Source organism: Gastrolobium bilobum, unplaced genomic scaffold, assembly GCF_033153095.1.
Source record: "Gastrolobium bilobum isolate Gb01-03AN ecotype WA unplaced genomic scaffold, APGP_CSIRO_Gbil_v1 utg54108, whole genome shotgun sequence".
Lineage (NCBI taxonomy): Eukaryota > Viridiplantae > Streptophyta > Magnoliopsida > Fabales > Fabaceae > Gastrolobium > Gastrolobium bilobum.
The window spans coordinates 180,383-193,213 of record NW_026896535.1 but is presented as its reverse complement, the minus strand read 5'-3'; the positions used below and the strand labels follow the sequence as shown (position 1 = coordinate 193,213).

Genomic DNA, 12,831 nt, shown 5'->3' with positions numbered 1-12,831 from the left:
TCCGGCGATTTTTTCGGCGATCCACCACCGTCTCTGACGACTTTTTCGACGACCCACCGCCGTCTCCGGCGACTTTTTCGATTCCGCGAAGCTTTGTTTTTCTTTAATCTTCTTTCTTCCCAAGATGGAGTATTTATACTATTCATCATCCATCTTGAGGGGGAGCACTGTCCATGTTTCTGATGATCATTCCAGCACAATTGTCTTTGCCGATGATAATTCCGACACTGTTTAGAAGTTCCTCTTGAGGGGGAGCACTGTCCATGTTGCTGATGGTCATTCCAGCACAATTGTCTTTGCCGATGATAATTCCGGCACTGTTTAGAAGTTCCTCTTGAGGGGGAGCACTGTCCATGTTGCTGATGGTCATTCCAGCACAAATTGTCTTTGCCGATGATAATTCCGGCACTGTTTAGAAGTTCCTCTTGAGGGGGAGCACTGTCCATGTTGCTGATGGTCATTCCAGCACAATTGTCTTTGCCGATGATAATTTCGGCACTGTTTAGAAGTTCCTCTTGAGGGGGAGCACTGTCCATGTTGCTGATGGTTATTCCAGCACAAATTGTCTTTGGCGATGATAATTCCGGCACTGTTTAGAAGTTCCTCTTGAGGGGGAGCACTGTCCATGTTGCTGATGGTCATTCCAGCACAATTGTCTTTGCCGATGATAATTCCGGCACTGTTTAGAAGTTCCTCTAGAGGGGGAGCACCGTCCATGTTGCTGATGGTCATTCCAGCACGATTGTCTTTGCCGATGATCATTCCGGCATCTTCCATGTTGATGTTCATTTCGACGCCATTTTTAGCACATTGTTGATTTTTGGTTTCTCATTTAGGAGATTTATTTTGATGTTATGTTACTTGGTCTTTCTTGTAATAAGCTTGTAGCATAGTCAAGGGGAAACCACGGCTTCTCACCAACTGTTAAATGAAATGTCTGAGAGGGATCTTGATGCTGATGTCCTGATCAGCTCAGTTGTCTTTGCCGATGATAATTCCGACACCATCCATGCTCTGATGTCCATTCCAGCACTGTCTCTTTATCAGCTCTTCAGACTAATGGTCATTCCAGTTGATTTGTTGTACTTAGTCATTTCATTTCGTTGATGTAACATTGTTGTTTTTGGTTCCTAATGGGAGTATTATTTATGTATCAAGCTTGTAGCATATGATCTATATGCTACAGCTTGAGGGGGAGTGTTAAGAGTGTTAGTGTTAATAGTGTAGAAGTCCCACATTGAGTGTGTCTCTTTGTATTTTTCAATTGGTTTGCTATATAATAGCACCAATGTTGTGTAGTTTAATACAACAAAGATTACTATCATTTCCTCTTGTATCTATGAGATTTAACAACGGGACATATCATAATGCTTACAAGTCAATCATGATGACCCCAGACCTTCGCCCTAATGATAAAATTCTCGGACAGAATACTGAATGATTCTCGTTTCAATCGTCACGTTTTACAGCCCCTCCGAGCTTTTCACTAATAAGAGAGTTTTTCTTTTTTTTGACCCTCAGTTCAATATATCATTTATTTATTTTTGGATTTTATGACTTTAAAGATATGAAAAAATGGACCGATCTGTCCCCTTCAACCTATCAAAATGAAGCGAGGTTGGTTGATCCGCAATTAGTGAGTGAGTTAAAAATATCAATCCATTGTGTGTTGAGATAAATTGACAAATCAACCTCTCAAAAAAATAAAATATTAAAAAAATCTAAACAAGTTAATGCTAATAATTTTTCTAACATTTAACATAAATATACAAATCATATCTTAAGATTAATTAATAATTTCAATATTATTGTGTAAAAAAATAATTACATCAAACATGTAAATATTGGCAAATAAACACATCATTCATTGCATCCTATAACTAGAATTTCATATGTTGTAGTTTGGTTTATATAGATACTAGCATCTAAATCCAAAAACAAGCTTAAGTTTTTTTGTTTTTTTGTGTTAATCTCTTTTTCTGCAGATCAAAAGTAAATAAAACCTCGCAATAAAATAATAATATTATGGTCCTAAAAAAGAAAAGATTGTTTCACATAATAGACATTCACATATACCAATTAAAACATAATTTAATATTTAATATTTTTTTTTTAAAAAATTACATGTGAATTGATCTACAGGTTGACCTGACTCGCCTTGTATATAGACGAGTTATTTGGCTTGATGGGTTGAAATACACAGCTCAACTCGTCCCATTTTGGCGGATTGACTCATCAGATTCAATCTATTTTTTAATATTTAGACTATTTAATTATCTCTTTGAGACAAATTATATCCTTATTATTCCCACGATTCAAACGAGAAAAAGCATCTGCATCTGCACATATATGGTATTAGACCAATCCTGAGTCACGACAATTATTCGGATTCAAACATTTATTTTTCTAATAGTTCGTCTGTCTTGAGATTACTTGAAAGAAAAATTTAATGTGGTTATGCTCCGTGATGGTCCTTCCACTAAAAATGTGACATTTGATGGAAAAAAAATATTTTTCTCTCTCCTCTCTCCTCACTCTTCTCTCTCCTTCTCTCTCTTCCGGCCCACTCGTTGAAATATGCACCAAGAGCACAAAATTAAAGCTCCTACTTGATCTAACTCTTGGGATTAATATATAATCTATTAAAGTTAAAAAAAAAAAAAAAAAAGTTACCCACCAAATCATACTGACTCTGTTATAATTACATTTATTCTATTTATTTTTATTTTTGCAATAATTCTATTTTTTACTTTACAGTAGGTAACACGGAGCATAAAGATTGACTCCAAAAGAGAGGTCTTAGGAATAAGGAATGGCTCACTTGCATTCTAACTCATATAACCAACACCATCAGCATATGTTCACATGTAAATTTACTTTGACGTACACACTTCAAAATCATTTCGTTTCGTTCGGAGCACACTGCGTGTTAAAATGCGGCTACTAACTTCCACTGATGAATTCCATTCTTAACGCTAAAACTTGCCCCTCCAAAAAAAATGGCAATCATTATAAGCTTTGGTTTTTTATGCTGCTTAATTACTAAATAATTATTTCTTCTTCTAAGCCATATTATTATAACTTAAACAGGGAACAGAGAATCCCTACAGGATAAGGAATTTGCATATAAAACGAAAATTCTTGAAAGAAGAATTGGGGCAAAATCATTTGCTTTAACGTTGGACATGTTATATGGGGTTCCACATAGGTTACAAATGATTATAGTACGAGATCCGTCAAGGTTTTATATATGGAGCAAAGTGAATTGGTCATCATTCAGTCCCACTTTTAATTATCTAGCTAGTAAACTCGAAATGATGATCAAATTTTAGTTCTATTTAAACGCTAATCAATAATCTGCCATGGACCAAAGAGTTCTTGATCTAGTGACGTAGCGAGTTCGATTTCTGAGAGTCCCAATTCATGAGAGCGTGGAGAGATTCAAATTCAAAACTGGATTAGTAAAATTTGTTAGGAGGGTTCAATTTCTGATAGTCTCAATTTATAACTGGATTAGTAAAATCCGTTAGGAGGGTTCAATTTCTGATAGTTTCAATTCATAAAAGGGTGGAGAGATTCAAATCCAAAACCGAATTAGTAGGACCGTTAGGACTTTGGACCCATGGTTATACGAGAAAAATAATCTTCCGTTGGACATTAAGCATACTAATGCTACCAATAAATGTGATTAAAAGTGATATTAATTGATGGTAATCAAGAAACCTTAGCAAACAAACCAATTTTAGAGGACAGGAGAAGGCCATGCCAATGATTTGGGCACATGGGACTTTCTCGTTTGGCCTTTCCAAAATGGAATATAATCAATATATAATCTTTTGAACCTTTGAAATGGTCACAGTTTTTTATATATACCCTCAAGAAACCAAACGACACCCATCATAGCATTACACTTCCCGGGGGCGTCAAAGGTTGAAAATGCACAACCCACAAAGAGGACTAAGACTAGAAGCAGAGAGCTTTGTAATACAAGTAAGAGACATTAGTAGTGATACCGAAGATCAACCTCAAACAAGAATAATTCACTCTATCAAGTTCAACTTCTCAGCCATGAAGCTCTTTCACCGTTTCCGTAAGGTCCTCATGCGCCTCGTGTTTTTTGCACCTTCTTCTCGTAAGTCATCAGATTCAAGGCACAAAAACTCTGACCGGTTTGAGCCACCGAAGACTTCATGCAGCTCATACTACTCCTCTTACTCACATTACAATGAGGCCATTGCAGATTGCATTGAGTTCTTCAATAAGTCCGCACAAGATGGGATTTTAGATGGTCGAAAATCAGATGTTGTCTAAGAGACTCGGGAATGGATACTCTCATGTCACGTGAACTCGTGTGATAATCAAATATAAACAGAGACAAGAGCTACAGAGTGAGAAAAAAAATTAACAGTTTATTAGTATGTGGATGATTGAAATTATCTCACACCAAGTCATGTGACATGAGAAAATACATTCCGAGTATTTCATCCTTTCTTTCATTCAAAGCGATATGCTTCATTCATTCCATTTTTCTTTAGCCGCATGCATGATATGCTGATCGAATGTATATGTGAGCATTTCCTAGTTAAGCCATACATCACATCATTGGTTATTTTGTTATTATCATTGTTATTCTTCATTTTTTTTTATGCTTCAACCATTGAACAATGTTGAGGGAGAATAATATCAAGTGTTTCTTGTGTTTTCTTTTCCTTTTCCTTTTTTTTTTTTTTTCAAGTGCCTTGTAATTTGTGAATATGTGGTCTAGCGACTATCATTAATTATATTTTTTTTTTAGAAATATTTCAATCGGTTCATTGCTTCGCAATTAATCCGATTCGGGACGAATCCAGGATTAAGGCTTTAAACCCCTCCTAAAGGTGGTACTGGAGAGATTCGAACACATGTTCTCACCCCCACCTGCTTAACTCCTATGCGCCAACTGAGCTACCACCGTTTGCTTATCATAATTCAGCCTTTACGGTATTGATGATTATATGAAGCGAATATGCAGTTTACCAATTTATAAACCACGAGTCTTATTCTGATTTTTATTTAAAGTGGCATAATAATCACTCAAAATATTGATTATGTGGGGTTGATGTTTAAACAAAACCAAGTTGAAATTATAACTAAGGTGCTTTATTACATGACTCTTGTATATACTCAATGCATTGCATAGTCTGCATTCATATAATGTGATTTGTAATTATTATTTGTAATGTAAGTGGAAAATAACTTTCTAGGATTAGAACTTGGCTCACGGAACTTATTGGTTTCCCTTTTTCCTAGAAAAGATACCTCCAATAAGAGGAATCAATGGTTTCTTCTTCTTCTGCTTATTCCCGATTGAAGGGTGCCTTTCAAACTTGTCAACATTCTGTGGTAGCGTAACATGAGTTACTGAGGGCGGATTCGCAAAAGTCACGAACCTTTTGTTTTGAAACTCCATCATTTCTTCCTCAGATGTGAAACTCTTGGTTGCAAATTTGGTTAAGTTTTCTATGATCTTGACATCTTCAATCTCTGGTTCCAATGGGTATTTCTCGGTTTCACGTTGCTTCAATTGTTGGAGCTCTTGTTTTGTATGTTCGAGCTCTTCCTGCAGAGAAGACAAGCAATGCGCCATTGACATGCTTTCTTCCTTAGCCTTCTGAAGGTTTTGTCGTGTTTCTTCTAGTTCAGCTGTAACGGCTCCTTGTTCAGAAGACTCAAGGCCATTTTCATTTTCTCCACTGTGTATCTATATATATCCATACACAAGCAATTAGTTTTAGAATTTTTTTTTATTAATTATTTATACACTAATACAATTAGTGTATTTTTTTATCTTTTTTCAACATTTTTGTATTTTTTATTTGCTTTCATCAATCACCGATCCCAATTAATTTGGGATGAAGGTGTAGTTGATGTTGATGTTGATGTATACACTAATACAATTAGTAAAATTAACATCTATATGTACTGTAGTATTTAAATGTCCTAGAGTGAACTAAATGAGTCACAAACTTCAATCATGTGAGGCTAACAGCACTGCAGTTGGAGGTTATTAATAAGCAGAGCCAAAAGAAGCTTTGATACCCAAAAATGTTTAAAAGCGGAGCCAAAGAGGATACACCCCAAAAAGTTAATTGTACCCTACTTTTTTATATGGTCTATTTGTTGTTTGTTAGTAACTTATTGCTTGCTAATAAATTATTATTTTGTGTGTGTAACTTTTAAATGTATTGTTAACGTATATTTAACTAATATTGAGGTATTATACGTACAAAAATAACGTAAAATCAAATATATATTTTTGCTGCCTTTATTCCATGGCATGTAAGAAAGCAAAACACACAAATACAAGCAATACAGCTTGATAACCGCTTGAAGTTTGCACCCTCTTGCAAGCAAGCATAAGATTAGAGCCTCTTTTTTTTGGGTGAAATTAAGATTAGAGCTTTTTATTGATTTGTGAATTATCTAGAAAAATGCTCTTGATCCCATGAATTTTTAAGATAAAGTTATGAAAAGGTATCTTGCAAACCAAAACGATATTATTTTAAGGTTTGAGAAAAAATCAAAATATTTTAAGAAAATGTATATAATAAGAGAGAAGTAAAATATTCAAAATATCCTGTAATTTTTTTTTTTTTCAAATCCTAAAATGATATTGTTTTAGAGTTATAAGAGATAACTAGTCTGACATCAGAAATAGTTTTCCCATTTGCATTCTGTGTACACTTCGGTATCATGACTCTATGTATGACATTTTTATTGAACAAATAACTGACTCAATATAGCAGATCGGCAACAGAAATTTTTAAGACTTGTGATTTTCAAATATGAGACTGTACAATACAATTGATGCATGTTGCATATGAATGAACATGAGCAACTCAATCATCTAGTTGAAGTCCAAAATGTATGTTTTAGCTTCTATTCTTCAAAAGATCAAGGCAGTGGAAGTAGATTTTTTGGACTGTTTCACCAACTTTTATTATTTGAGAAATGAACAGTAGTTCTCAAATATGCAGTGCAAAGGGTACATACGGCTCTGGCTTATACATCGAGGAATGTAAGGGTCACCAGAAAACCAAACAAATGAAAGCCATATTATACAAATATTCTAATAAATAACATGTATATAATTTAAGTAATAAATGAATGAAAGTTATGTATATATTATATGTGTATAACCTGTTTCAGCTTGGTTGCATAGACCTCTCCAGCTAGCACTTTCTCACCGAATAATGAGACAGCCTCTTTGACGGACCGGAAAGGTGCCCTTGTATCTATCTCTGTCTTTCTGGCATGCATCACACCATTTTCATTTCTCATGTTGATGTTATTGTCGTTCCTTTCCCTCTCTGAAACAAAAAGAAAGAAAACGATATGTAGTTTTGAAGGGATAGAATGGAAACTAAGATGTTTTTTTATATTAGTTTGGATATGTGGGAGAGAGGAACAGGGGAAGAGAGAGAAAAGGATAGTATTGAAATGAGTTGGTTACAAAGTTACAAGTGGAAGTAGGTCTTATTACTAGGAATGGACAGAGAAGTAAGGGGTACAAACATCACATGAATAGGGAAGCTTCGTTTCTTCGCGTTCACTTCACTAAAATTCGGTTATGTTTGAGTGGCCCATGGTTTATGCACTTAGCAAAACGGAAAATGACTCTTCACCCACTTCTCCTAAAGTCCTTGTAATGTTTCACCACTGGGTCTAGGACTAATCTTAAAGAGAACCATTTGGAAAGAGTTTCCTTTAGTTACTTGTAATTAAGCTTGAAGGTGCATTTTTGTTGGATTGTAAATTTGCAAGGTAACAATTCCCTGTTAATGCTGCTTAGTTAAACGTATAAAAGGAATATCTTAAATATAGAACACTACGTTTGCTGTCATAAAAAATTTAGATTTGTTTTTTAAGACTCTGTTTCGTGTTTAGAATTGAGATCAAAATTCAGAGATATACAATTCTAAATTTATGAGAATTGGAATCAAATCAAAACTTTAAGTTTAATGTTTGAGCTTTATATGAAATTATGAAATGAAATTTTAACTTTGAGTTTCAATTTTAATATACATGGACCGTACCAGGAAAATTGGGCTAGGCCCATGACTCTAGAGACCAGGTTGGGCTTGGTTGATTGGCCCAAGTGCAAGTTTTTAAGGACGCTTCAGGATAAACCCGAATAAATCAATATACTCCGCCTGAATCTGAATGGGTCTACCCAAACCGATGAACCAATCTAGTGGCATAAGGTAAAAGGTGAAATAACAGAATCCCTCCGACAAAGAGTCATTTTGAACACATATAAACAAGGGTATAAAAAAAGGGTTTTATACGAGTTATATTGTAAGAAAAGTGATTGTGTAATGTTATAGAGATTCGTTTTGTGTGCCTTAATTTTTTATTTATTTTTTTGTTTTAAAAAGTGTAGGCCCCACAAAATGTTGTGAGTGTAGGAAAGTTTGTTGTGTTATGTTAAAGAATAAAATGAAAACCCATAAAAAAAGGGTTTTATGTTTATCATTTAACATAATATAACTTCACTTTCCTACACACACATTAAAGAAGTGGGGTCCACATGTTTTTCTTTCTCTTTCACCATTCCACTTTCTCTCTCCCTTTTGATGTGAGAGTTGGAAACAACACTTACATTATGTTACATAACACTAATAAAACCCATAAAAAAAAAGATAGGTTATTCTGTTTATTCTTATTTTGTCTACTTTTGCCTATCTTTTTTAATACTGTTCGGTTATAATCTATCCAACGGTCGATATTTGGGATATAAAAAAATCTTTTTTTTCTCATTCTTTCTTCTCACTTCCTCCCACATCCCTTCTCTCTTTCTCTGCCACAAATACTTATACCTATTTTAAATTATCTATCCACATCCTTCTAATCTCTCTATATCTATTTTAATTTATTTTTTTGATACCAGCAATAGATGTGAACACGATTCACAGTGAATACCTATTAGTCTATTACGATGCTTAAAAATGAGTTTCTATTGCTTTCCAAGTTAATGAAACTGAGCAACAAACTTTTTGATTTCCTACATTAAGAGTTCGCATTTCACAAAAATCAAGTGAAAATTTGTTTAGGGCTTCGAGGCGAAGTACATGTGCGTACAAAGTATTTTGAATAAATTTAAAATAGATAGTGCAATTTCGTGAAATTGGTAGCGGAAGTTTTGAAAGGTAAAGAGGATTAGTGGGAAGAGGAACAGAAAACACGAGAGAGAAAGGGTGTGGGAGGAAGTGAGGAGAAAGAAAGGATTTTTTTTTTTTTTTTTATATATATCACAAATATCGACCGTAGGATGGGCTTGTAATCAAACGGTATTAAAAGGGGTAGGCAAAGGTAGGCAAAATAAGGGTAGACAGAATAACATATCCCATAAAAAAAATATCGTATGTTTTGATTCTATTTTATATACTTCCAGTTCAACTTATATTGTTCACTTGTTAACTTGATTGTTAGATTGCCTTTTGTAAACGTCATTACTACTGAATTTGACTGAACAATGGAGCATTCAAGTAAGATCAAATTCACATGAGACCACCCTTCTGAGTAGGGGTAGGAGTATTCGCGGTCTGGATTGGATCAATTTTGGAAGCAAAAATCATCTGATCCAATCCCTTCGATTTGAACATATAATCATCCATTCGGTTTGGACTTTTTTTCAAATCCGATCCAATCCAATCCAACTTTTTTTTTTTTTTTGCATTGAATTGGTTTTCGGTTTTTCAAAATCCTTAAATTTGTTTCATAATTATTGTGCAAATAACATCTTTTGTATATATTGGCTTTGTAAATTATTATTTTTTGAAATGCAAAAGCATCATTAAACGATAATATAATTTTTTTTTTCGGGGACAATAAGATACGAAGCTTTACACAGATAAAATTTTGTTAATGAGATGTGACTAGATTTTTTATTAGGTTTAGTTAATGGGCTAATGGGTCTTGAGTTTATAAATTTTTGGGCTATGATTGGGGAAAGGCCCAAGTAGGTAAAGGGAAATTAATATATTGGATCGGTTTTCATCAACCAATCCGAAAATCGATCCAATCCAATTAAAATTTGCGATTTTTTTTCGGTTTTTAATTTTTCGGTTTTCGGTTTATTCGGTTATCGGTTTTTCGGTTCGGTCACCGCGATTTTAATTGGTTTGGATCGGTTGATGAACATCCCTAAGTAAGGGTGTTCGCGGTCTAGATTGAATCCGTTTTGAAGCAAAAAATCATCTGATCCAATCCTATCGGCTTGATCATTTAATCATCCATTCAGTTTGGATTTTTTTCAAATCCGATCCGATCCAATCCAATTTTACTCGGTTTGGATGTGATCGGTTTTCGATTTTTTGAAAAGCCTAAAAATTATTTATAAAAATTATTTATACCAAAAACACAATTTTATCAAGGCCCTTATTAACCAAAAAAGAGAGCTGATTGTACCATAACATAGGATGACAGAAACGTATCAAATAGGAAGTAATCCATCGTCAGGAAATGCTTTATTAAGCTGCGTTATTACATTCTCCACTGACATAGCAGGGTGCAAACCAATAAGTGAATTACTAGAAAAATTGCCTCCACATGTAATATATAAATCACAGAGCATAAATAGTTAACTGATGCCTTAGCTATGTGCTTAAATATACCAGTCAGGCTCCATGTAAGTACAAAGAAGGCCCATGGCACAATTTCAAAACCTGACATCAACTAAAAATATTTTAACAAGTAAAGGGAATGACAAAGTCTGCATATAAATACATCTGATTTTGACCAACAAAAAAGTAAATGCCCTTTTTACTCTTAACAAAATTTAACATATAGAATGACAATTAAAAACCTTCGTCTGATACTTGGGGTCCCCATTCCTTTGAGAATGAGCAATAAATTCTAGTTGTTCAGTTCCAGAATCTGCTAGAATGCTCTCACCCTTGGGAAAAAAAGAAGACAAAAAGAAATTAGAGACTTTAAAATGAAGTTTCTAAATTATGACCAATGAAGACAGAGTCATGAATGCAAAAATAATGCTCAAGCGAAAATCAATTAATCAAAAATCCAATAGAACTAGCACATAAAGTCTCTAATCTAAAATAAGATCTATGAATGTCCTTTGCAATCCATAAGGTAGTGAGGTACCATCCCAAGCTAATTTTGAGCATACAGAGAGGCTATTCCAACACAACAAAAGCACTTCAATATTTCATCAGAACATTTCATTTTTTTTTTATTTTAATAAAATATTATATCAGAAGCTCATATAAAAAAACCTTCCATTAAAAGAACATTAAAAATAGTCCTAAATGGCAGATTGTTAGAGATGTGCTCGTGTGTACTGTGTAGTGTAGCTCAGCAATCTCTATTACAGAAACTGATATCTAGCTTCTGTTACTGTTAACTTGTAAGACAAGTCATAAATGGCAGATTATAATGACTTATAACCTCATCAACTTACATCATCAATTTTTAATCAGAATCCTCACCAGAATCATCATCAACTTCTGTATTTGGAGAAATATCTAAAATAATTATAATAAAATATTGTTAGTAACTTAACAATTAAAAAAATAAAAAGATGATATAAAACTAAAAAGTTATACAAGTAGAATAAAATTAATTACCTATCTCCATCTTTATAAATTCTTCTATAAGTTCTTCTACATCATTGAAAAAAAGAGTGGACCGGAACCAATTTTGTGCACAAATTAATGCTTCAACTGTCTTTGGAGTAAGACTACTCCTGTAGTTGTTAAGAACTCTACCCCCAGTGCTGAATGCCGAGTCTGAAGCAACTGTAAATACTGGTATAGCCAGTACATCGTTAGCTACTAGACCAAGAGTAGGATATTTGCTAGAATTCACCTTCCACCAATTGAAGATATCAAATTTTTGAGTTCCTTTATCTAGTGGTTCCATGAGTTACAGGTCCACCTCATTTTTATTCAAGCTCTCACTCACAGTTATGTCCCTCTCAAATTCACTAGCAAACGAAGAGTTATCAAATGCTGCCAAAACAGTGTCTTCTACCTCATGCTGATCTTTGGTGGACAATCAAGAAAGATTATTTCCATGAAAATCTTTATAACTATGGAATATCTTGTTTAAAGTCTCCTTAACTAGAACACTTAAAAATTCTGCATTCTTCCTTTCATAAAGCTTCTCAAAACTCCATTCCATAAATCGTAATTTATATCGGGGATCAAGTATCACAACAATAAAAGTCATCATGTTGATATTTCTAATGTTTCCCCAATATTTGTCATGCTTAGCTTTCATTTTTTCAGCCATGGGCCCAAGTAATAGATCCATACTCTTATGCCATGTCTTTAAGTTATTCAATATCATGCAAAACTCATGAAAATATTGAGAAGAAGTCACATAAAGAACCAGACACTTTCAGTGACATCATGAATTTTTTTCAAAAATCTCATAAACACTTGTGCATTATCCCAATCCTCAGTATTTGGAATTCCACCTTGCATCATTGCATATTCAGCAACACAATATCCTAACCTTTTAAATGCCTTTTGAAACTTTAATGCACTTTCAAGCATAATATAAGTAGAGTTCCATCTAGTATGAGCATCTAATTGTACTATGCCACCCTCTTGTATCCTACAATCTTTTATACAAGTCTTGAATCTATACATACAACTAGGGGAAGCACGCACAAATCTAACAGTATTTTTTATTTTAGTAATTGAAGCATGCAACTCTTTCAACCCATCATTGACAAAAAGATTTAAAATATGAGCAAAATATCTAACATGCAAATATTCACCTTTGAATGGATGTGCATTTCAATTCTCCATTCTAGATTTCAAGTAA

General features: G+C 33.9%; 1 protein-coding gene across 1 annotated transcript; it reads right to left on the bottom strand.

The window, feature by feature from the left end:
* Positions 1–5,140: 5,140 nt before the first annotated feature.
* Positions 5,141–7,556, bottom strand: LOC133300321 (WEB family protein At1g75720-like). Its single transcript, XM_061499842.1, has 3 exons — positions 7,501–7,556; positions 7,180–7,402; positions 5,141–5,740 (listed from the first exon to the last, which is right to left on the bottom strand). The coding sequence occupies exons 1-3, from the start codon at positions 7,554–7,556 to the stop codon at positions 5,267–5,269; spliced, it is 753 nt and encodes a 250-aa protein (XP_061355826.1). The 3' UTR covers positions 5,141–5,266.
* Positions 7,557–12,831: the final 5,275 nt, after the last annotated feature.

Bases quoted from the DNA above. Each gene is read 5' to 3' on its own strand.
- LOC133300321 (XM_061499842.1), bottom strand. From the start codon at position 7,556: ATGTTTGTACCCCTTACTTCTCTGTCCATTCCTAGTAATAAGACCTAC. The intron at 7,403-7,500 runs GTAACTTTGTAA...AAAACATCTTAG, and splicing joins AATAAGACCTACTTCCACTT to TTTCCATTCTATCCCTTCAA. The intron at 5,741-7,179 runs GTTATACACATA...GGATATATATAG, and splicing joins ATGCAACCAAGCTGAAACAG to ATACACAGTGGAGAAAATGA.